This window comes from Hyperolius riggenbachi, chromosome 2 (assembly GCF_040937935.1).
Source record: "Hyperolius riggenbachi isolate aHypRig1 chromosome 2, aHypRig1.pri, whole genome shotgun sequence".
NCBI lineage: Eukaryota > Metazoa > Chordata > Amphibia > Anura > Hyperoliidae > Hyperolius > Hyperolius riggenbachi.
Genome location: NC_090647.1, coordinates 220,408,036 through 220,430,421, shown reverse-complemented (window position 1 = coordinate 220,430,421; position 22,386 = coordinate 220,408,036). Strand labels below are relative to the sequence as shown.

Genomic DNA, 22,386 nt, shown 5'->3' with positions numbered 1-22,386 from the left:
TGTTTCTTTACTGCCAACTTACAAGTCGACGGTCACTGCGTTTCGCTGACCATGTGCATCCTCGTTCGCAAATCTCTACTGCGTCTGCGCAAGACGCTCCAGGCAACGAGAGCATGAACGAGGACGCGCGTGGCCAGGGCCGTCGACTGAAGAAAGAGAAACTGCAAGAGCTGCAGTGGGGGACCGGAGGATCGTTGTGTACCAGCACGGGACAGGACGGCTGCAGGCGGCTGGGAGGTATGTGAAACTCTTTTTAAAAAACTTAATTCAGGTTCCCTTTAAACCTAGAAATGTACAGTAGTGGGAATTTTACCAGTAACAGTTTGGTAAGATTTCCGCACTAACCTTACAATCCTTCACGGTAGTATTAGCTACTGTCTTTAACTGTTTTAAGAACTCTAAGGTGATTGCTGGGATTTAATCTATGGAGGTTCCAATGTGGACATCTGAAGGTGTAAGCAGTGGCTCTCCGGCATATTGCATAAAATATATAATGTAGTATACAACTAGTCATTTTAATATGTATTTTAGCACTTACATCTTATCAACATTCATCATCATCATTTCAGAAAATTGAGAACAAAGTATTGCATTGCATTATTGTAACACAAAATATTTACAAAGCAAATTTTTATGTTTTAAAAATACAAAACTAGAAAATAGGTACCTACAGCACAAAACTATTTTTTAAATAAATAAGCAATTTAAAAGTTTTTAAAAAACCTGAATTACATTTTATTGTCTAAAGCATTCTAAAGGCTTAGAGATATAAAAATATATTATTGAAGAAAAATTAAAATATATCAAAAGAAAAGCTTTCTTGTATAAGCTGCCAACTTGCTAAAGCTGTTAAAATAACTTGTGTGCAGGCTTTTACAAAGCATATATAAAATTTGTGATTGGTGATAAGTTTGAAATATAAAAACATCAGCGTGCAGCCATTTATTTGTCCTTGCTGGTGCCCTCTTCCTTGACAATTTCCATTTCTGGTGCACTGTCTGGCCCTTCAGACATGTGTTCAGTACTATGAGTTTTTAATTTTTTCTCAATTTTAGTCATTCGTTGTTTCAGTTTTAATTGTGTGGAATTGTAGTCAGCTAATAACCTGGCAAATCGGGTCTGTAAACTATCAAAAGCAGTTTCCAGCCTCTCCACCTTTTCTTCTGTGTCCTTTGGGTCAGCTCCTGCCTTTGCTGCTTCTTCATCTATTAGACCATCTTTCATTAGGATTTGCCGTCCTTTTTCCTCTAGCACTGATTTAGCATCTGGGTACTCAGTAAGGGCCTCCATTAAATCATCCTTAGATAAACAAAACAAATCGGAATAGCCAATACTTCGAATATTTGCAGTCCGTCTGTTTCCACTTTTGCTACCCTTGATGTTGAGGATGCTGATTTCTCCAAAGTAACTACCATCACTTAGGACCACAAATTGAGTCACACCATCATCTGCTACCACTGCCAGTTTACCTTCTTTAATAATGTACATTTCACGCCCAATGTCTCCTTTCCTACAAATATAATCTCCAGGACTAAACACCTGAGGCCTCAGCTTTAGCACTAATTCTACCAGCAATCCAGCTTCACAGTCTTGAAAGATTCTCACCTTCTTCAAAGTATCTAAATGAACATTGATTGCAATCTCAGCTTTAAGCTTGTCTGGGAGGTTTTTTAGGACTTCTTTCTCATCCATTGTTTTCTTATTTGTCCAGAGATAGTCAAACCACTTGATCACCCTTGCCTCCAGATCCTTTGATACGTTACGGAATTGCATATATTGCTTTATAGAGTCAATTTTAGACTGAAATTCGGCCCTGGATGCATTCATGTTTGAAATCATAGACCCGACATTACCAACAATTGTGGCAAATATTAAGACACCAATAAGGAAATCAAATACTACAAAGAGGAACTCTATATCCTTTACTGGTGGTGGTGTTTCCCCAATAGTGGTGAGGGTAAGAGTTGACCAGTAAAGACTATATATGTATTTCCTTGCCAGACGTCCATATTCTGGATGGGAAATGTTAGGATATACCCAAGTGTCATTTCCAAACCCAATGGCTTTAGATATTGCAAAGAAGATACAGGCATTCCAGTGTATGATAATTAGAATATAGAGGACAAGATTCCCAATTCGGAAAATATTGGGATAATTTGTTCTAGTTTCAGTACGATCAAAAAACTCAAACATTCTTGCAAACCTCAACAGACGATTAAATCGTAGCTCTGGGAAATTTAGTCCTAGCTTGACGTAGGCCAGATCGGTTGGCAACAGGGATAACATATCAAGTTTGAACTGCAAAGTCTTTGTGTAATAGTCCTTTAACTTCTTGGCATCCTTCACAAGCAAGCCTTGCTCGAGGAAACCTAAATGTGGAGATTGTACAAAAAGAACATCAGTTTTTTGTATTGCTCATTCTAGACCAACATTTGTTCCTATTCTCAATTATGCACTGTAGAAAGCTTTTATTTAAAGAGACACTGAAGTGAAAAAAATATATGATATAGTGAATTGGTTGTGTACTATGAATAATTACTAGAAGATTAGCAGCAAAGAAAATATTCTCATACTTTTATTTTCAGGTATATAGTGTTTTTTCTAACATTGCATCATTCTATAATATGTGCAGATTACACAACACTCAGCATTCAAAATGAGTCTTTCAGAGCAGTCTGTGAAGTAATGACCTCTCCTCTAGCAGAGAAAAAGTAAACAGTTCACTTACAGTTGAGATAATAAAAGTCAGATAACAGCCCTCTCCACGACTAACTTAGTCAGAGAGCTTAATGGCTTGTTTGCATAGAGATAACAACTGGAGTTTCTCAACTCTTCCTGTACTGGAAACAATTACACTGATGTATCTGATCTTAATGTTTTATTTCTTAAGGTGGCCATACACTGGTCGATTTGCCATCAGATTCGACCAACAGATAGATCCCTCTCTGATCGAATCTGATCAGAGAGGGATCGTATGGCTACCTTTACAGCAAACAGATTGTGAACCGATTTCAATCCTGAAGAAAAAGCAATGTCTCCGGGCTCGACCACAGACTTTAAGTACCAGGGAGTCGACCAGTAGCACCCTGATCCATCAAGGGTGAGGGAAGTCAACACACGAAAAAAGGAAGTAACTGGGTCTCAACCTGGATTTTGCAGTTATAGCTTTGGCTTTATTAGCACCATAGTAGCAAACAGCACGACGTTTCGGCCCAACGGCCTTTATCAAGTGTGAACACTTGATAAAGGCTGTTGGGCCGAAACGTCGTGCTGTTTGCTACTATGGTGCTAATAAAGCCAAAGCTATAACTGCAAAATCCAGGTTGAGACCCAGTTACTTCCTTTTTTCGTGTGTGAACCGATTTCAGCCTGAAACCGTTCACAATCTGTTGTGGTGGTGCTGCTGCTGCTGCCCCCACCTGCCCGCATACATTACCTGCTCCGCCGGCGCGACTCCAGTCCCCCGGTCACCGCTGCTCTGTCTGCGCTCTGGTCTCCAGGTCCGGCATGCCTCACTTCTTCTAGCCCGGCAGGAAGTTTAAACAGTAGAGGGCGCTCTACTGTTTAAACTTCCTGCTGGGCTAGAAGAAGTGAGGCATGCCAGACCTGGAGACCAGAGCGCAGACAGAGCAGCGGTGACCGGGAGACTGGAGTCGCGCCGGCGGAGCAGGTGATGTATGCGGGCTCTATTGCGTCGGTCGTCGGGCACTCGAATGCCGCTAGCGATGCGCTCTTTACCCGCGGGCGATCGACAGTTATTTTCCGCACGACGCGGTCGACGGGATCGGACGAAATGGATCGAAATTCGGCGTGTAGCGTGAACGATTGGCAGCAGATTCGATCCCAGTGATCGAATCTGCTGTCGAAACGGGCGCAAATCGGGCCAGTGTATGGCCAGCTTTAGCTGTGCTACACATACAAATCATAATATCATCATTTTTTTTTCGCTTCATTGTCTCTTTAAGTGAACATGTCCAAATATTTTTTCATTATTGCCAGTCATGAAATGGAGATTTCATATATTTTTCAATATGTCAATTAACAGCTGACAGTGGTGAATTGTATAAACTACATGCAAAGAATCTCTGACACCATTATTGGTTTTTAAAGGCTGAATGGGAAATTTTACCTAATACTGGAAGTTGAAGGATATATAACAGTGTTTGGATGGTTAGTGTAAACTACAGGTAGGACAAAAACTGTCATAAAAATTCAAATAAGAATTTTAAGGTAACATAAACACGGAGTCATTATCCTGATAATATATATAAACACAGCATAGCATATAAATACTGTATATTTCGAAAACACCAAGAAAAAGCAAAACATGTTAATAAAAATGAAGGTACACCATTTTACTGATCAACAATTATTGAAATTAATTAATTAAACAATTAGGTCTGTGCTTACAGAACTACAAGGGTAAGAGAAAAGCTTTGTATGTAGGCTGTTATTGCTGTCCTCCTCCTCCTAAAGGTGCCCATTAACAGTACAATTTTTCTGTTTATCGATCACTTCCAATTGCTGAGGTAATCGATACAATTGAAAGTGAAACAATTAGTTGTGCCCACTAATGAACAAATTACTATTAACCAATCTGATCAGATCAATAGGACTGATCCAAAAAATGGATCGATCCCATTAATCTGAATCAAATTGGCTAGCGGTAATTTGGCCATTAATGAAGTAGGGACACAAAAGGTAAGGGACCAGAGTTCAGCTGCGGGATTAGAGCACCAGTGAGGGGTGGTAGGCAAGAGTGAAAAGCTGAGTTTTGAGGGCCTTCTTGAAGATGTTGAAGGAGGGGCCCTAATGGGTGGAGGTAGGAAGTTACATAGTGTTGGAGCAGCTCTTGAGAAGTCCTTGAGGCGTGCATGGGACTGGGTGATGCGGGGGGCAGTCAGGCAAAGTTCATTGGAGGAGCGAAGTGAGCGGCTAGGTGTGTACCTCTGAGTAACATCGGTCAGAATGGAAAATGTAGTGCGGTTGGGATCTACCATGAAGTCCTTTGCGAGCTACCAGTAGATCACAATCTACCCAATGAGCACCCCTGCTCTAGATTGTAAGCCTTCGGCAGGGTCATCCTCCTTATGTGTCCTACCTGATCATGCACCTACATTACTGTGCACCCATGCTATGCATCTGAGTGAACTCGACTTGCCTAATCTCCATGCTCCCATCCAGTGACTGACTAAGCATTACCTTGTACTTATACTGTGCTGTGTGATCTGGTTTGCATGTATTCCTGTATTGTCTTATTGCTGTATGTCACCCCTAAATATTGTCTATAACTTTAACTAATGACCAGCGCTGCGTAATATGTTGGCGGTTTATAAATACAATAATAAATAAATAAATGTCCAAAAATGTGAATATCAGATACATACCTGAAAAAAAACGAAATCATTAGATACTTACATTAGTAGAAGGAAGCCTCTGGAAAGTCCAGAGGCTTCCCAGGTCCTCCTTGACCCCTCCCCTGCTGGCCAGGACCCGCTTTACTTCTGTGGCCACACTCCCATCCATGGAAAGGCGCGGCCGTAATGTGCAGACGCCAGTAGGGTTTGCACCTGGGCATTAGTATGAAGCAAACGTTTCCAAATAGAGTACCAGGAGACATGTACTACTATACTGAGTCCAAAGGACAGCCCTATAAGGTACTAGAGGTCAATAGTTGTAAGGTACACAACATATAGGTCAATAGTTGTAAGGTACACAACATATATTTACAGGACACATGAAGGGACCTCTCCACATGAGTATGTGTGGGAGGCTCACATGCTCTACAGGTGTGCTCAGGTTCTCGCTGATCTCCACCTCCTTAATATGTGATTTGTAGGGAGGGTTGTAGCTATCTCACACACATATAGGGCTGAGCAGTGACAGATATAGGTCAGTAGGCCAGTGTAACCAATGGGTGAAGAATCACTACCAAATTGGACACAACAAGGCCCTGTACAAAGTCTACTTCTCCCTAAACTGTGGGAATAACATTAGAGGGTGCAAATATATACAGTGACACCAACTTTGACATGTTTCACCCCATAAGGCTTCATCGGGAAAATGCTGTACAGTGCAACAAAATATACAATACAAACATGACAACCCCTCCCCCCCCCCCCCAACAAAATCCAAAACAGCAACAGCCCAAGTCAGGCTCGAATCCTGACAAAGCCGTTCGGGGTGAAACATGTTGAAGCTGGTGTCACTGTATATATTTGCACTCTCTTATGTTATTTCCACAGTTTAGTGAGCAGTAGACTTTGTACAGGGCTTTGATGTGTCCAATTGGGGCAGTAATTCTTCACCCATAGGTTACACTGGCCTACTGACCTACATCTGTCACTGCACAGCCTTACATGTGTGTGAGATAGCTACACCCCTCCCTACAAATCACATATTAGGAAGGTGGGGGATCAGCGAGAACCCAAGCACACCTGTGTCAAGAACCTGAGCGGTTCTTGCCTTTTGCATGATCGCTAACTCAGTAAAGGTCCGGCCTTTAAAGCATTGCTACCCTATAAATCCGGCATAGCGGGGTCTGAACCCTCTATAACCGTAATTATAGATTGAAATGAATCAGAGCACTCAGTATTTGATTTTATATAAAAAATGTATTTGCTTATCATTCAGCATATATACAAAATATGAACAGTTCCAAGTAGCATTTCCTTTTAACAGTATTCCATCTCATCATGGCCTTTTGTAACGAGCAGTGCATGCAGATTTGCACTGAATGCAGAATGTCACTTAATGTGGAAATACTGAAGACCAAAACCAGGGTAAATGTGAAATAAAGTAATGATTTATTTAAAAGGACAGGATATATACACAAGTGATGCTGCAATTGGTGCATGAACATAAATACAAATGAATTGTACAACTAGCAATATGATTGCAGGCAATTGTCTTGCGATCAGACATACACAAACCAATAATAATATATACAGTGTGCACACAGTGAACCCCGAACCCTGTCTAACTAAGCTAACTAACTAATATATACACAGGATAATATACAACCAAGCGCAGGACATATGCAGCAGGCAATAGGTTAGTCAACAAGCCGAGATCAGATACCAGGACATCAAGCAATACAATCAGTGAGCAGAAGAATAGTCAGACAAAGCCAATATCATAAACCAGGGAATCAAGCAATCAGGTAACAGGCAGACAGGTTACAGGTTACAGGTAACAGGAAACAGGTATCAGGAAGCAGGTAACAGGAGCAATGACCAGAACACAGGCTCTAGGGCTATCCACATCAATGAACTAGCAACAGTGTTCTGTTGTAGCTGGACTTATATACTCTGCAGGATGGTCATGTGACCTCTTCCAAGGCTGCAGAGACACAGTTCTTGAATACAGAGACCTCTGCTGGTGGGCAGAGGGAACTTCAGGAGGAATGTAAAATGTTCTTGAAATGAGGGGACATCTGCTGGTGAACAGAGGAAGTCCATACAGTTCACAAACGTCACCAGCAGGAACAGATCGTGACAGTACCCCCCCCTTGAGGAGCGGCCTCAGGACGCTCCACCAGACTACCAATTCACATCCACCTGGGTCCCAAGAAACATTGGGCGAAAAGGCAGACAGCAGACTGGAGACTGTCAGGCAACAAGGCAAGATGCACAGCAGTCTGAAGAACATCAGGAAGGACCAGGAATCAGATGTCATCAGGAACGTCAGCAGGCAGAACCAGGAAGCAGATGTCATCAAGCAGGGCAGCAGGCAGAACCAGGAACTGGATGTCATCAGGAAAGGCAGCAAGCAGAACCAGGAACCAGATGTCATCAGAAACGGAAGCAGGCAGGACCAGGAACCAGATATCAGGAAAGGCAGCAGGCAGAACCAGGTAGCAGATGTCATCAAGCAGGGCAGTGGACTAGACACCAGCAGGAAGGACAGCATGTAAACAAGTCTCCAGCCAAACAGTTCAATAGTATACCTCCACCAGGACAACCAATTTGGCTTTAGCAGAGGTCTGCAAAACTGGGCTTTGTTGTCAGAAGTCTGTAGGAGCTGAGGAACAACAAAAGTCTGAGGGTGGGCATCAACAAAAGTCTTTAGAGGGTGGGCATCAAACAAGGTAGCAACAGGCTGGCTAGCTTCAGGCAGGGTGGCAACAGGCTGGAAAGCTTCAGGCAGGGTGGCAACAGGCTGGAAAGCTTCAGGCAGGGTGGCAACAGGCTGGAAAGCTTCAGGCAGGGTGGCAACAGGCTGGCTGGCTTCAGGCAGGGTGGCAACAGGCTGGCTGGCTTCAGGCAGGGTGGCAACAGGCTGGCTGGCAACAGGCTGGCTGGCAACAGGCAGGGTGGCAACAGGCTGGCTGGCTTCAGGCAGGGTGGCAACAGGCTGGCTGGCTTCAGGGGTCTGGACCATTAGCTGAGCGCTTGGCTGGGCCGTTGGCTGAGCACCTTGCTGGGCCGTTGGCTGAGCACCTGGCTGGACCGTTGGTAGACACCCCAATACAGTCTGTGCAAGCTGAAACATATCCTGTGCGGGCTGGAGCAAAACCTGTGCGGGCTGAAGCAAAGTCTGTGCGGGCTGAAGCAAAGTCTGTGCGGGCTGAAGCAAAGTCTGTGCGGGCTGAAGCAAAGTCTGTGCGGGCTGACGCAAAACTTCCGCTGTACCTGTTGGCAGAGATGCAGCTGGACAGGATGGCTGAGATGCAGCTGGACAGGAGGGCAGAGATGCAGCTGGACGGGCTGGCAAACTTACTGCTGGACTGGTTGGCAAAGATGCAGCTGCACAAGATAGTAAAGATGTAGCTGGGCAGGATAGCAAACTTTCTGCTGGACCTGGTGACAGAGATGCAGCTGGACTGGTTGGCAAAGATGCACCTGGACAGGCTGGTAAACTGGTTGGCAGTGGCTGGAGCGAAGTGCTGTCCCTTGCAGACTTGGCAGGAGCTGTAGGCTGTGTAGACATGTCAGAAATTGTAGTTTGCAAAGATCTGGCAGGAAGAGATGAAGTTAACCACTGCTGTACCGAAAGTAAGAAGACTGTGAGCTGAATACAGGTTTCTGCAAGCTGGATGCAAAGTTCTGCTGGCAGGATGCAAGAGTCTGCAGGCAGCTGGAGACAAGGTTCTGCAGATGGATGTATGCAAAGTTCATCAGGCGGCTGGGTGCAACAGTCTGCAGGAGGCTGGATGAGAGGTTCTGCAAGCGGCTGGATGAGAGTTTCTGCAGGCGGCTGGATGAGAGTTTCTGCAGGCGGCTGGAAGCAAGAGTCTGCAGGCGGCTGGAAGCAAGAGTCTGCAGGAAGCTGGAGACAAGGTTCTGCAGATGGCTGTATGCAAAGTTCATCAGGAGGCTGGGTGCAACAGTCTGCAGGAGGCTGGATGAGAGGTTCTGCAGGTGGCTGGATGAAAGGTTCTGCAGGTGGCTGGATGAAAGGTTCTGCAGGTTGCTTGGTGCAAGAGTCTGCAGGCGGCTGGAAGCAAGAGTCTGCAGGAAGCTGGAGACAAGGTTCTGCAGATGGCTGTATGCAAAGTTCATCAGGAGGCTGGGTGCAACAGTCTGCAGGAGGCTGGATGAGAGGTTCTGCAGGTGGCTGGATGAAAGGTTCTGCAGGAGGCTTGGTGCAAGAGTCTGCAGGCGGCTGGGTGCAAGAGTCTGCAGGCGGCTGGGTGCAAGAGTCTGCAGGCGGCTGGGTGCAAGAGTCTGCAGGCGGCTGGGTGCAAGAGTCTGCAGGCGGCTGGGTGCAAGAGTCTGCAGGCGGCTGGACGAGAGGTTCTGCAGGCGGCTGGACGAGAGGTTCTGCAGGCGGCTGGACGAGAGGTTCTGCAGGCGGCTGGACGAGAGGTTCTGCAGGCGGCTGGACGAGAGGTTCTGCAGCAGGCTGGACGAGAGGTTCTGCAGCAGGCTGGACGAGAGGTTCTGCAGCAGGCTGGACGAGAGGTTCTGCAGCAGGCTGGACGAGAGGTTCTGCAGCAGGCTGGACGAGAGGTTCTGCAGCAGGCTGGACGAGAGAGTCTGCAGCAGGCTGGACGAGAGAGTCTGCAGCAGGCTGGACGAGAGAGTCTGCAGGCGGCTGGAAGCGAGAGTCTGCAGGCGGCTGGAAGCGAGAGTCTGCAGGCGGCTGGGTGCAAGAGTCTGCAGGCGGCTGGGTGCAAGAGTCTGCAGGTGGCTGGAAGCAAGGTTCTGCAGGCTTTGGTGTCAAAGTTTGTAAGGTGATTCCACCTGGATCTGGTGCAACAGGTAGTGAATGGTGAATAGATGAAGTTGGGAAGTATTTCCGTTTATGCTTTGCTTTCTTGACAGTTCTCAAAGCGAGAACAGGCTCTTGGTATGTAACTGGATACTGCTTTAACCAAGGTGTAGATCTTTTTGCAGTCTGAAGGGGAACTGACTTGTGATTAGAAGCAGGTTTAGCCACTGAGCACTGTGTGAGCTGGTCATTAGAAATATTAGCAGAAGGAAAGTAAGTGGACAGAACTCTCTCCCATGCATCAATTAAAGGAGAAACAGACCTTTGCATGCACACACCCAAATCAACCAAAGTTTTTGCAGATTTTATACATGCGGAAACAAATTGTTCATCTTTTTGAGCATAATAGCTAATAAAAGACCTCCAATCATCATTCAAATCATTAAACAGACACTCAATTTCCCATTTTCCAAACGGAGGGTCCCAGTCACTTTTAATGGGAGCAGATAGATTACTCTGAACATAGCTTAAAGGGTTAATTGGCTTAATCTGTTGATTAGGCTGATAATAGGTTGTTGTAGCTGGATTTTTAGCTACCAAGAGACTTTGCAGAATTTTCAGCAGGGCTTGTACATCAGACACTGAAAAAATATTTTGCTGCACAAAATAATTAATTTGTGAAATTAATTGCTGCAATTCATCATAAGAGTAATCTAAAAACTCTTTATAACAGTGTTTTCTATCCTCCTCTGCAAATATGGCAAAGTAATCTATGTCCTGCGGAGTCCAGTTTAACCCCATGGCTGGAACAAATGAACCTTCAGTATTTCCTAGTGACTGTTTTGGCTAGTTCATTCTGTAACGAGCAGTGCATGCAGATTTGCACTGAATGCAGAATGTCACTTAATGTGGAAATACTGAAGACCAAAACCAGGGTAAATGTGAAATAAAGTAATGATTTATTTACAAGGACAGGATATATACACAAGTGATGCTGCAATTGGTGCATGAACATAAATACAAATGAATTGTACAACTAGCAATATGATTGCAGGCAATTGTCTTGCGATCAGACATACACAAACCAATAATAATATATACAGTGTGCACACAGTGAACCCCGAACCCTGTCTAACTAAGCTAACTAACTAATATATACACAGGATAATATACAACCAAGCGCAGGACATATGCAGCAGGCAATAGGTTAGTCAACAAGCCGAGATCAGATACCAGGACATCAAGCAATACAATCAGTGAGCAGAAGAATAGTCAGACAAAGCCAATATCATAAACCAGGGAATCAAGCAATCAGGTAACAGGCAGACAGGTTACAGGTTACAGGTAACAGGAAACAGGTATCAGGAAGCAGGTAACAGGAGCAATGACCAGAACACAGGCTCTAGGGCTATCCACATCAATGAACTAGCAACAGTGTTCTGTTGTAGCTGGACTTATATACTCTGCAGGATGGTCATGTGACCTCTTCCAAGGCTGCAGAGACACAGTTCTTGAATACAGAGACCTCTGCTGGTGGGCAGAGGGAACTTCAGGAGGAATGTAAAATGTTCTTGAAATGAGGGGACATCTGCTGGTGAACAGAGGAAGTCCATACAGTTCACAAACGTCACCAGCAGGAACAGATCGTGACACCTTTATAGCCAAGCAATCATCACTCTTCTAAATACATTCAAAAAAGAATATAACAGTTGTGTTATGTAGAATAGGATCAAAAGTAGTCTCATCTGTATTGGTAGCTGTGTAAAAACTTGTAGTAATCTTCTTAAAGAAATAGCATGAAAAACTGTTTCTAAAATAATTTCTTGCTAACATCTTAATAGAACTTAATGCTGAAAAATGATTACCCCTTCTCTGTCATCTCTTCAGCATCTAGAACCACGTGTGGGAAGGTAGCTTCTGGCTTGAAGCTGAGTAGGTGTCTTTCAGGAGAGATTCGGTCGGGATGTGTCCAAATAGCTCTAGAACCACCTATTTTTGTACACATAAATCCAATATGGCTGCCTAATTTTGAATTTCCCTCAATCTATGGTTCTGATTGGCTGAAATTTCCATGTGCCAATTCTTTATCATGTTTTAAATACCTAAGTGAGTTTTGTTTATAAATTCCTTCTTTAAATCATCTATGGGAATGGATGTAGTTTGGGATGTTTACGCATACTGACATTTGCTTTTCGGGTCATTTTTGGTGCAGTTGATCAAGAAGTTGATCAATAAGTTGCTGATCTGATCGAATAGACTTGTATGCATCCATTGTATCCTCATTTGTAAAAACAAAACAGAGGACACCAAGAGCCCAATAGTGCAATATTGTCTGGTAAGCTCAATATATAATGTAATGTCAAAGGTTCTTATACTCACAAAGGTGGGTTACCATCAGGTAACCACTTGACAGGCAGGTGGGGAGTATTAGTACCTGACCCCACTCAGGTATAAAAGTCGCTCTCTGTAGATAGGAAAATGGGGAAAGAACCCCTCCACCAGGGGTGGACTTAATCGTGCTGTAATATGTACGAACAGAGGCGCCAAGCAGAGTAAAACAATGTTCTAAAAATGATAAAAAGAGGGAAGTCGAGGTGGACTTACCTCCCTCTGGTAGTGGACATATACTCTAATGCAGAGTAAAAAATATACAATTTATTCACAGCTCCATAAAATCGCAATGTGTTTCACGGTCAACAGTCCCACTTCATCAGGCAGTACAGGAGCATATAAAACTGGTTCAGGTCCATAAAGCATGTGAGCGCCTCTGGCTCACACGCTCACACACTTTATGGACCTGAACCAGTTTTATATGCTCCTGTACTGCCTGTACTGCCTGATGAAGCAGGACTGTTGACCGCGAAACGCGTTGCGATTTTATGGAGATGTGAATAAATTGTATATTTTTTACTCTGCATTTGAGTATATATCCACTACCAGAGGGAGGTAAGTCCACCTCGACTTCCCTCTTTTTATTATTTTTAGAACATTGTTTTACGCTGCTTGGCGCCTCTGTTCGTACATATTACAGCACATTGTATCCTCATGTTTTATTGTCGCATTACGTTTTCTACTTGCAATTTTTGTTTTTTATTTATATATTACGTATGTATTTATTAACCTATATGTTTGTTATAATGCTGAACTGTAGCACTAAGCACCTCTATGGATGGTTGTAGGCACTTTATTTGGCCTGAGGAAGTGGGCGAGTTCCCACGAAACACATTTCCTGTGCTTTTTTTTTTTTTACTAATAAATATCCATTCCTATATGGGTGTGTCATCATTGAGGTAAGCCACCTCATTTATTTATATTTTAGTTGCTCTTAATGTATTTTATTCACCTTGGGCTCCTCTTTACCCCCCTTTTTACTGTGTCTCACCCCATTCGTCGAGTGCTCCTATACCAGACCACTGGTGGTCTCTGCCACTACCTAGTTTGCCAGTGTGTAAGAGCTTTCACAAGAGAGCGAACTTCGCCAGGTCTCCTGGTACCCCATGTGGAGTTGGGTTTGTGCATCTCCACCTGCCTGCAGTGGTCGGTTGCCCTTCTGCAACCCGCCTTTGTGAGTATTATTTCAACACCATTTAGATTTATTCATTAATCTCTGTGACGTACTGCACCATCTGGGCTCCCGTTGTCTCAGTGTTTTTTTCCATAGGGTGCATATACTCACCCTCAATCTTCTTGTATGACATGAAAATATTCTTGCTAATATGCGTCTCAAACTTTTACTGGCATAATTCAGCTTTTAAATGTAATTCAAAGTAATAAATTCTATTATATTTAATTATGGGGTTTAACAATAACTATTTCTTTCAACAGTGGCAACAGTGCTTCTTAAAGAGAAACTCCAACCAAAAATTGAACTTTTTCCCAATCAGTAGCTGATACCCCATTTTACATGAGAAATTCAATGATTTTCACAAACAGACCATCAGGGGGCGCTGTGTGACTGATTTTGTGCTGAAACCCCTCCCACAAGAACCTCTGAATACCGCGGTACTGCTGGCAAACTGCTACAATGTAACAATGTTCACAGACAGGAAATAGCTGTTATTAGCTGTCTGTAACAGACAGAACAGCTAGAAACAGCTAAATAACCTGCCCACAGTAGCAATGTCACCATGTAATAAATGTCAGAATGTGAATCTGGGAGAGGAAAGATTTTACAAGGAGCAAACACTGACTAAATCATTTATACATAATTATTGTAAAAATTAAGCACTTTTTTTTATTACATTATTTTCACTGGAGTTCCTCTTTAAGACAATGGTATTAAACGACAATTTGTTTATGCTTTTCATATTTTGACTTTCTCTGCTTTTTTTGCTGGCTTTAACGACTTTGTAACAAGTACATGTCAACAAATTCTAGCTTACAAGTAATGTAATGTAAAGTAATGTAAAATATTCATATGAAAGTTTCACTGTCTCAAATGAACATTTCCATTAGTTAAAAAGTCACAGAGTAATATTTAAAGTGGTACCCTAACATCACAGTTTACACTGAATTGTGCATATACATATTACAGCTTTTCCTGCATAAATAAACTGCTAGAATTCTGACACCTGTAGGGCATGTGAGACTCCCACATGTACTCAGGTGGAGAGGTCCCTTCACATGTCCTGTATATTATATTGATGAATCAAGAGAAAGAAGAAGAGAGTTCCAGCACTCTCTTAACTGCAGTAGGAGATGGGACTTAGGCCTGATGCACCATTGAATGCGTAAGTGTGGTCTCTTTGAAGGGCGTGCACGGGCTGGGTGAGATGCAGCAAATCGATGTGGAAAGGGAGATGAGGTGTAGCCAGCACTGCGATTCAAATGATTGTTTATTGAGATAAAAAGATGCACTTACAATTAATTCAGGTTGAGTCAGGTGGGATGTGGTGGGCGCCAGGTCTAGATCCCCCTGCGGACGTCCGTTTCGCGCGTCTAGCGCTTGTTCACCGCAGTGGGGAAAAAGATGGGGGCGGGCCGTCTCGGCGCGAGTTTCATACTCGCGTCCCGGCGGCACTTCCGCCTACGTCGACCAACCACGCCCCCAGTTTCCATGGCAACCCGCGACGCCCGCCCGCCTCGTAAAGAGGACGAAGAGCGTCCCAGTAACAACGCAATACGTGACGTATCAGCCAGGGGCGGCCAGCCAAGCCAATCCACGCCCAGCTGCCAGACGACATAGATGCAAAACATGCATCCAGGGGGCCTACTGTATTAGAGGCATGGTCGTATTGCGTTGTTACTGGGACGCTCTTCGTCCTCTTTACTAGGCGGGCGGGCGTCGCGGGTTGCCATGGAAACTGGGGGCGTGGTTGGTCGACGTAGGCGGAAGTGCCGCCAGGACGCGAGTATAAAACTCGCGCCGAGACGGCCCGCCCCCATCCTTTCCCCCACTGCGGTGAACAAGCGCTAGACGCGCGAAATGGACGTCCGCAGGGGGATCTAGACCTGGCGCCCACCACATCCGCACTGCATCCCACCTGACTCAACCTGAATTAATTGTAAGTGCATCTTTTTATCTCAATAAACAATCATTTGAATCGCAGTGCTGGCTACACCTCATCTCCCTTTCCACCTGTATATTATAAGTTGTGTACCTTACAACTATTGACCTCTAGTACCTTTATAGGTTTGTCCTTTGGACTTAGATTAGCATTAGCATGAAGCCACTTGCGCCCAGCGTTTTTCTCTGTTCATGAGTGACTTTGTGCTATTGTGCAGGCGTTAACCCTACATGGTTGGGAGCGTGGTCACAAACAACACATTTGACAATTTTGTCAATTATGTCTCAGAGGAAGCAAGCGCTACAATGGAGGGGAGATCAGGGAAGCCTCCAGACTTTCCATAGGCTTCTTTCTACTCAGTTAAGTATCTAGATTTTTTTGTTTGTTTACTTCAGGTATGATTTAATATTGTGGTGAACAATTAGGGTGTACTGTGAATAAATGTTCTAATGTAATTTAGATGTCATAATAACCATTTTCAAAGAGGGTACATTCATTAATTTTTAGAAACACTTTTGTAGAACACTTTTCTCTATAGTGCCAAAAAGCTGGTGCACTTACAACGGCTAGGCAAAGCTATGTCACCAGTTCTCATTCCCTACCAATTTACAAGCCATTAAATGAAGATTTAGGGGACTTGAAAAGGAAAATTGAAAAAAGGCATATACAGGTATTGAGCCAACTCTAAGCCTCTATTACTCATTTTGCTTGCAATCTTGATTTTTTTATGTTTGATTAAAAATGTCAGGTGTTGGGCTAGGACATTCCTTTGTGAAATGGCTGCTGTGAACCTTGAACCTGTGACAGGATGGAGTGTATTTTGCTACTGTTAACTGAAAGACAGAGCCATTCAGGTGGCTTGCTATATCATTGAAGTCAAGATGGAACAAGCCATGTGGCTTGCTACTATAGAAGGGAAGATAGAGCCAGCCAGAAGGCTTGCTATGCTATTGAAGGGAAGACAGAGCCAGCCAGGTGTCTTTCTGTACTATTGAAGAGAAGATAGAGCCAGCCAGGTGGCTTGCTACTATTAAATGGAAGATGGAACTGGCCAAGCGGCTTGCTACTTTTGAAGGTGAGATAGGACCGGCATGCGGCTTGCTACTATAGAAGGGAAGACAGAGCCAGCCAGGTGGCTTGATACTATTAAATGGAAGGTGGAACTGGCCTTGCAGCTTGCTACTATCACAGGGAAGATGCAACCGGCTAGGTGGCTTGCTATACTTTTGAAAGGAACATGGAGCCAGCCAGGCAGCTTTCTACTATTGAATGGAAGATAGAACCAGCCATGCAGATTGCCTCTATCGGAGGGAAGATGGAACCAGCCATGCGGCTTACTACTATCAGAGGGAAGATGGAACCAGCCATGCGGCTTGCTACTTTATGAGGGAAGATGGAACCGGCCAGGTGGCTTGCTACTATTGAAGGTGAGATGGGACCGGCCATGCGGCTTGCTACTATAGAAGGGAAGACAGAGCCAGCCAGGTGGCTTGATACTATTAAATGGAAGATGGAACTGGCCTTGCAGCTTGCTACTATCACAGGGAAGATGCAACCGTCTAGGTGGCTTGCTATACTATTGAAAGGAACATGGAGCCAGCCAGGCAGCTTTCTACTATTGAATGGAAGATAGACCCAGCCATGCAGATTGCCTCTATCGGAGGGAAGATGGAACCAGCCATGCGGCTTGCTACTATCGGAGGGAAGATGGAATCAGCCATGCGGCTTGCTACTTTCTGAAGGAAAGATGGACCCGGCCAGGTGGCTTGCTACTATCGGAGGGAGGATGGAATCAGCCATACGGCTTGCTACTTTCTGAGGGAAGATGGAACCGGCCAGGTGGCTTGCTACTATCGGAGGGAAGATGGAACCAACCATGCAGCTTGCTACTATCGGAGGGAAGATGGAACCGGCCAGGTGGCTTGCTACTATCGGAGGGAAGATGGAACCAGCCATGCAGCTTGCTACTATCGGAGGGAAGATGGAACCGGCCACGTGGCTTGCTACTATCGGAGGGAAGATGGAACCAGCCATGCGGCTTGCTACTATTGGAGAGAAGATGGAACCCGGCCATGCAGCTTGCTGCTATCGAAGGGAAAATGGAACTGGCCAGGTGGCTTGCTACTATCGGAGGGAAGATGGAACCAGCCAAGTGACTTGCTACTATTGGAGGAAAGATGGAACCGGCCAGGTGGCTTGCTATATTATTGCAAGGAAAATAGCCAGCCAGGTTTCTTGCTATACTTTTCAAGGGAAGATAGAGCCAGCCAGGAAGTTTACTATACTACTGAAGGGAAGATGGAGCCAGCCAGGTGACTTGCTACTATTGAATGGAAGATGGAGCCAACCATGCTGCTTACTATTCTTGAAGGGAAGATAGAGCCAGCCATGCGGCTTGATATTATTCTGAAGGAATGCAGTATTACCACTCCATACCTCCTTTTGTAATTAAGTTCCTCTAGATGTGGATGACTAGACAAAAGAAAGCTGTTATATACTGTAGACCATCACGCACAAATGAGATTCTATTTCCAGGTGTGCAGCCAGAGGGGAAGGAACTCTGAATTTGTGAAGGCCATGTCTGTGAAAAACACAGATATTCTCCAATTTAATTTAATGGCATCAGTGTATACTTATGCCATTGTGTTTGCAATTGCTCAGCTTTGCCATTGTATTTACATATTGTGATTGGTACATTTTTTTTTCACTAAGTTTTCACTGCTGTGAATTCATGGCTGTTCCCTGCATGCAATTCGAACGAGGAAATGCAGCCACTTGAATTCAATAGGTTGCTGTCCAAACCACATGCGGTGGAAAAAACTAACGGCATGCAGCATAATTTTGCATCACACCTGCGATTCTGCATAGCCGTGCATGACGTGGCTAGAAGGAATTGCATGCGTACATGCATTGTAACTAGTGCCGGCATCTGATTCCGAAATGCACACCAGGCACAAGTAGAAATGGGTCCTATTTTTTTGCAGCAAGTGTGCTTATCCTTTGCATTCATAGTAAATGGTAATGAAGTTAATTTTTGCAAAGCGTAACACCAGGGAAATCCAGGTGATAGCTTCCTTTTTGCTGCACAGCTGCATTTCTAGAAGCTCATATCAATGTAAATTGTAAATATGCTGCTGACACTCACAATTAACATGGCTACTCACCTGTTCTGAATCTCACTAGTACGTCTAAAATGTAGACAAAATCAGCACTATAATCCAAAACCAGCCAAAGGATAATATTGTTTTTCTGCAGTTCATCAAAGCATGCTCTGTAAAAAATAAAAAGAAGGAAAGACTCTTACAGCTCTATCATACCTCATGCCTGTGTGGCTTTCTACATGCAAAGTCTATATATATATATATATATATATCTTACCTGCACACAAGAAAGCACCAGTTGTAAAGCACAGGTATTGAGATGATGGATAGCCACCTGTAGTAGAAATTGCTTGCCGGATCAACAACAAATATTTCCCTTTTCTTTCTGAAAATACATATGGTTAATGTGAATATATGTGCATAATTGTTATACAGTATTATTGTCTCCTGATATTGTATCTCTGTCAGAAATGGAGGACAACACATTTTGTCTTTTACCACCGTGCCAGGCTGACTAGTAACAACTTTTTACCTTTACTTCTATATATTAGAACTTAAGATAGTTTCTAATGACAATATACATATTATATTTGTATTTGACATACGGTACATATTGAGAAGTGACCAAGAATAAAAAAGAAAAAAAATGTAGATTGCAAATGAACTTCAGCCCCATGAAGGGGACAATTTATAAAGCAGTGGTAAGATGTCGATTTATACACGGCTCCTCTTTGCTGCAAGTTGCAGTGTTACTCCAATACTAGACCCCTTATGCAATTAACTTTTCTTGCTATGTTTTCTCCTATGAGATCATTTTTCATCTTCTCTTTAAAATAATTTTTCAGCACTTTGCAATTGAAAAAGTAACAAAAAGTAAGTAAAAAAGGCCATTGAAATAATTATGAGCATTTTCTTGCTAGCTTGGGTTTTAACAGGCATTTTATTGACAAGTTGTAAAAATATCACCTAGGACACTCGTGAGAAAAAGTTAATTGCATATGGGCCTTAACTTCCCTGGCATTCTATCAAGATCGCCAGGGCGGCTGCGGGAGGTTTTTTTTTCTATTAAAAAAAAAATCTATTTCATGCAGCCAACTGAAAGTTGGCTGCATGAAAGCCCACTAGAGGGCGCTCCTGCCACGTACTTCTGATCGCCTCAGGCGATCAGAAGTAACAAGAAGGGCCGCGATGAGTGGCCCTCCTTGTTTTGCTTTTCTCGTTGCCATGGCAACGAGCGGAGTGACGTCATGGACGTCAGCCGACGTCTTGACGTCAGCCGCCTTCGATCCAGCCCTTAACTGATTGGTCCGGCTGCGCAGGGCTCGGGTGGCTGGGGGGACCCTCTTTCGCCACTGCTCGCGGCGGATCGCCGCACAGCGGCAGCGATCAGGTAGCACGCGCGGCTGGCAAAGTGCCGGCTGCGTGTGCTCCTTTTTATTTGGCGCAAATCGGCCTAGCAGGGCCTGAGCGGCACCCTGCAGCGGTAATGGACAAGCTGAGCTCGTCCATACCGCTAAGGAGGTTGAACCCCAGTTCAATTAATTTTTCCTCTGAAGTATTCTCCAAGGTGATATTTCACATATTATCAATAAAGTGCCTTTTAAGCCAGAACGTACTCGGAATAATTTTTCCAGTACTTCTTCACCTACTTTTAGGTCGTTTTTCAGTTGCAGAGTGCTGAAAGGTTATTTTAAACAGAAGATGAAAAATAATCTCCTAGGAGAAAACGTAGGAGAAAAAGTGAATTGAATAAGGGCCTTTGATTCATCTTTAAAACCCCACAGCTTCTAATGTGCAAAACAAATTACATGTTTAATTTTCTTTCAGTGAATGCTTTTTAGTTAATTTTCTTGGTAAGACAGATATACAGTAGATATGGTCCAATGTATTCATTTTTACAACAAATATATTTACATACATTTAGGATATGTTCACAGTGGGGCTTACGTTGCATTGCAATGGAAGGGAAAAGTTGCATTGCATATTATGAAAGCATTGCGTCACATAAAGTGAAGCATACAGTCAATAAAATGCCACTGTAAACATGCCCGTTATGCGATAATGCACTGTGCTGGGATACTGTAGTCCAGTGGATCGCATTGGATGGCACTCTGAAATTTCCATGGACTTACTATTGCAGTGTAATTTTGTGTGTTAAAATGCCTCCATTACATTGCACCGCAACGCACTACTGTGAACTTGGCCGAAGGCAGTTACAAAAGGCAGGTAAGCATGACTTTGAACTCCATAACTTGCTTATTTTATTTACAAATATGTAAAATATGTTATTAGGACAACTGAGAAAAGAGTATACAGGTCAGAACTGCAATCATTCAGGGTTTAACCTAAAATGTATTTCTTGAGCTGCCTGTTATAACTTTATAACTGATAAATTACATCCATATGCACCGATTGTGACAGGCTCAGTGGACAAAGTCAGAAGAACACAGAAATATCTCTTTTTTTTTTCTTAGGCAAGTACAGTAAATGAGTGAGTGCTTTGACAATGTAAACCATCCTTTGCTTCTCCAAATCCTGTCCGCTCTGGGTGTCTAGGGTCTTGCTTCCTGCTGGTTTTCATCTTATCTTCCATATTGGGACTTTCAGATAGAGCCTTCCAGAGTTTCTCACTCCATCACTATCTCCTCTTCACCCTCCTCTCTGTTGGGGTATCCTAATGCTTGGTCTTCTTACTGCTTCTACGCTATATTTATAGTCATGTGGGAGACTTATCAGTTCTTTTAATTTTCAGTATCACATATACTCCCAAATCTATCTCCTGACTCCTAATTTAGGTATGTTAACAGCTCGTGTCCCCGACAGCCTCAACACAATTTCCACCTTCATATCCTCCCACGTTCTGTAACTTAACATGAACAAATGAAATAGTTATTTTCCCACCACGTGATTTAATTCCTGTGCGTGGCAAAACTATTAAAGTTGACGATACAATAATCCTTGTTCCTCAAACCTGCTGCCTAGATGTATTAATTGACTTAACTCTGTAACGTCTACCATTTTTACACTTAAAAGAGAACCCGTTGTGTAAATAAGTTGAAAAAGCAAATACTCACCTACATAGAGGTACGCCTCTGGATTCTCCAGAATCTTCCCATGCTGTTCTCTGGTTTTGAGGAGGAACACCTCTCCGTTGTTGAGGGTCCCAGTGAGCTGTGGGGGCCCAGAGGACAGTACGAGCAGCACTGGCTTACTGCACAGGTGCGGATGTACTTGCACAAGCACAGTATGGCCGTGCTTGTGCCTGAAGAGGAGGCTGGCTCTGATGTGATTAACGACAAGCCCTTGTCTTTAGGGGGTCCACACTTGGCAATGGGGACTGGAGGACAGTGTGGGAAGCCTCTATGGGATCCAGGGGCTTCCCTCTTTTTAGGTATTTGCTTTTTTAACCTTTTTATGCCTCAGGTACACTTAAACTAGCCATCAACCAACACACTACCACCTCATACACATCTTCCTCCTAGCTGTTGTTCTCCCCTTAGACTGTAAGCTCAAATGTGTGGGGCTCTCTTTTCGTTATGTGTTATTACCACAGTGTAAAGTGGTTACATATTTTTCCACATCCATGAACGATGCATAGCTGACCCGTTGAATTGTCTTTTATC

At 43.7% G+C, this 22,386-nt stretch overlaps 1 protein-coding gene across 3 annotated transcripts in view; it reads right to left on the bottom strand.

Annotated features, from left to right (window-relative positions):
- Positions 1–728: 728 nt before the first annotated feature.
- Positions 729–22,386, bottom strand: part of CNGA3 (cyclic nucleotide gated channel subunit alpha 3) — a 92,871-nt gene continuing 71,213 nt past the window's right edge. For all 3 annotated transcript variants that reach the window (XM_068268167.1, XM_068268168.1, XM_068268169.1), the window contains 3 exons: positions 19,041–19,148; positions 18,827–18,933; positions 729–2,369 (listed from right to left, as the gene is read on the bottom strand). In XM_068268167.1, coding sequence (XP_068124268.1) covers positions 943–2,369; positions 18,827–18,933; positions 19,041–19,148 — 1,642 coding nt within the window. In that variant the 3' untranslated portion in view covers positions 729–942. The remainder of the gene's footprint in view (positions 2,370–18,826; positions 18,934–19,040; positions 19,149–22,386) is intronic.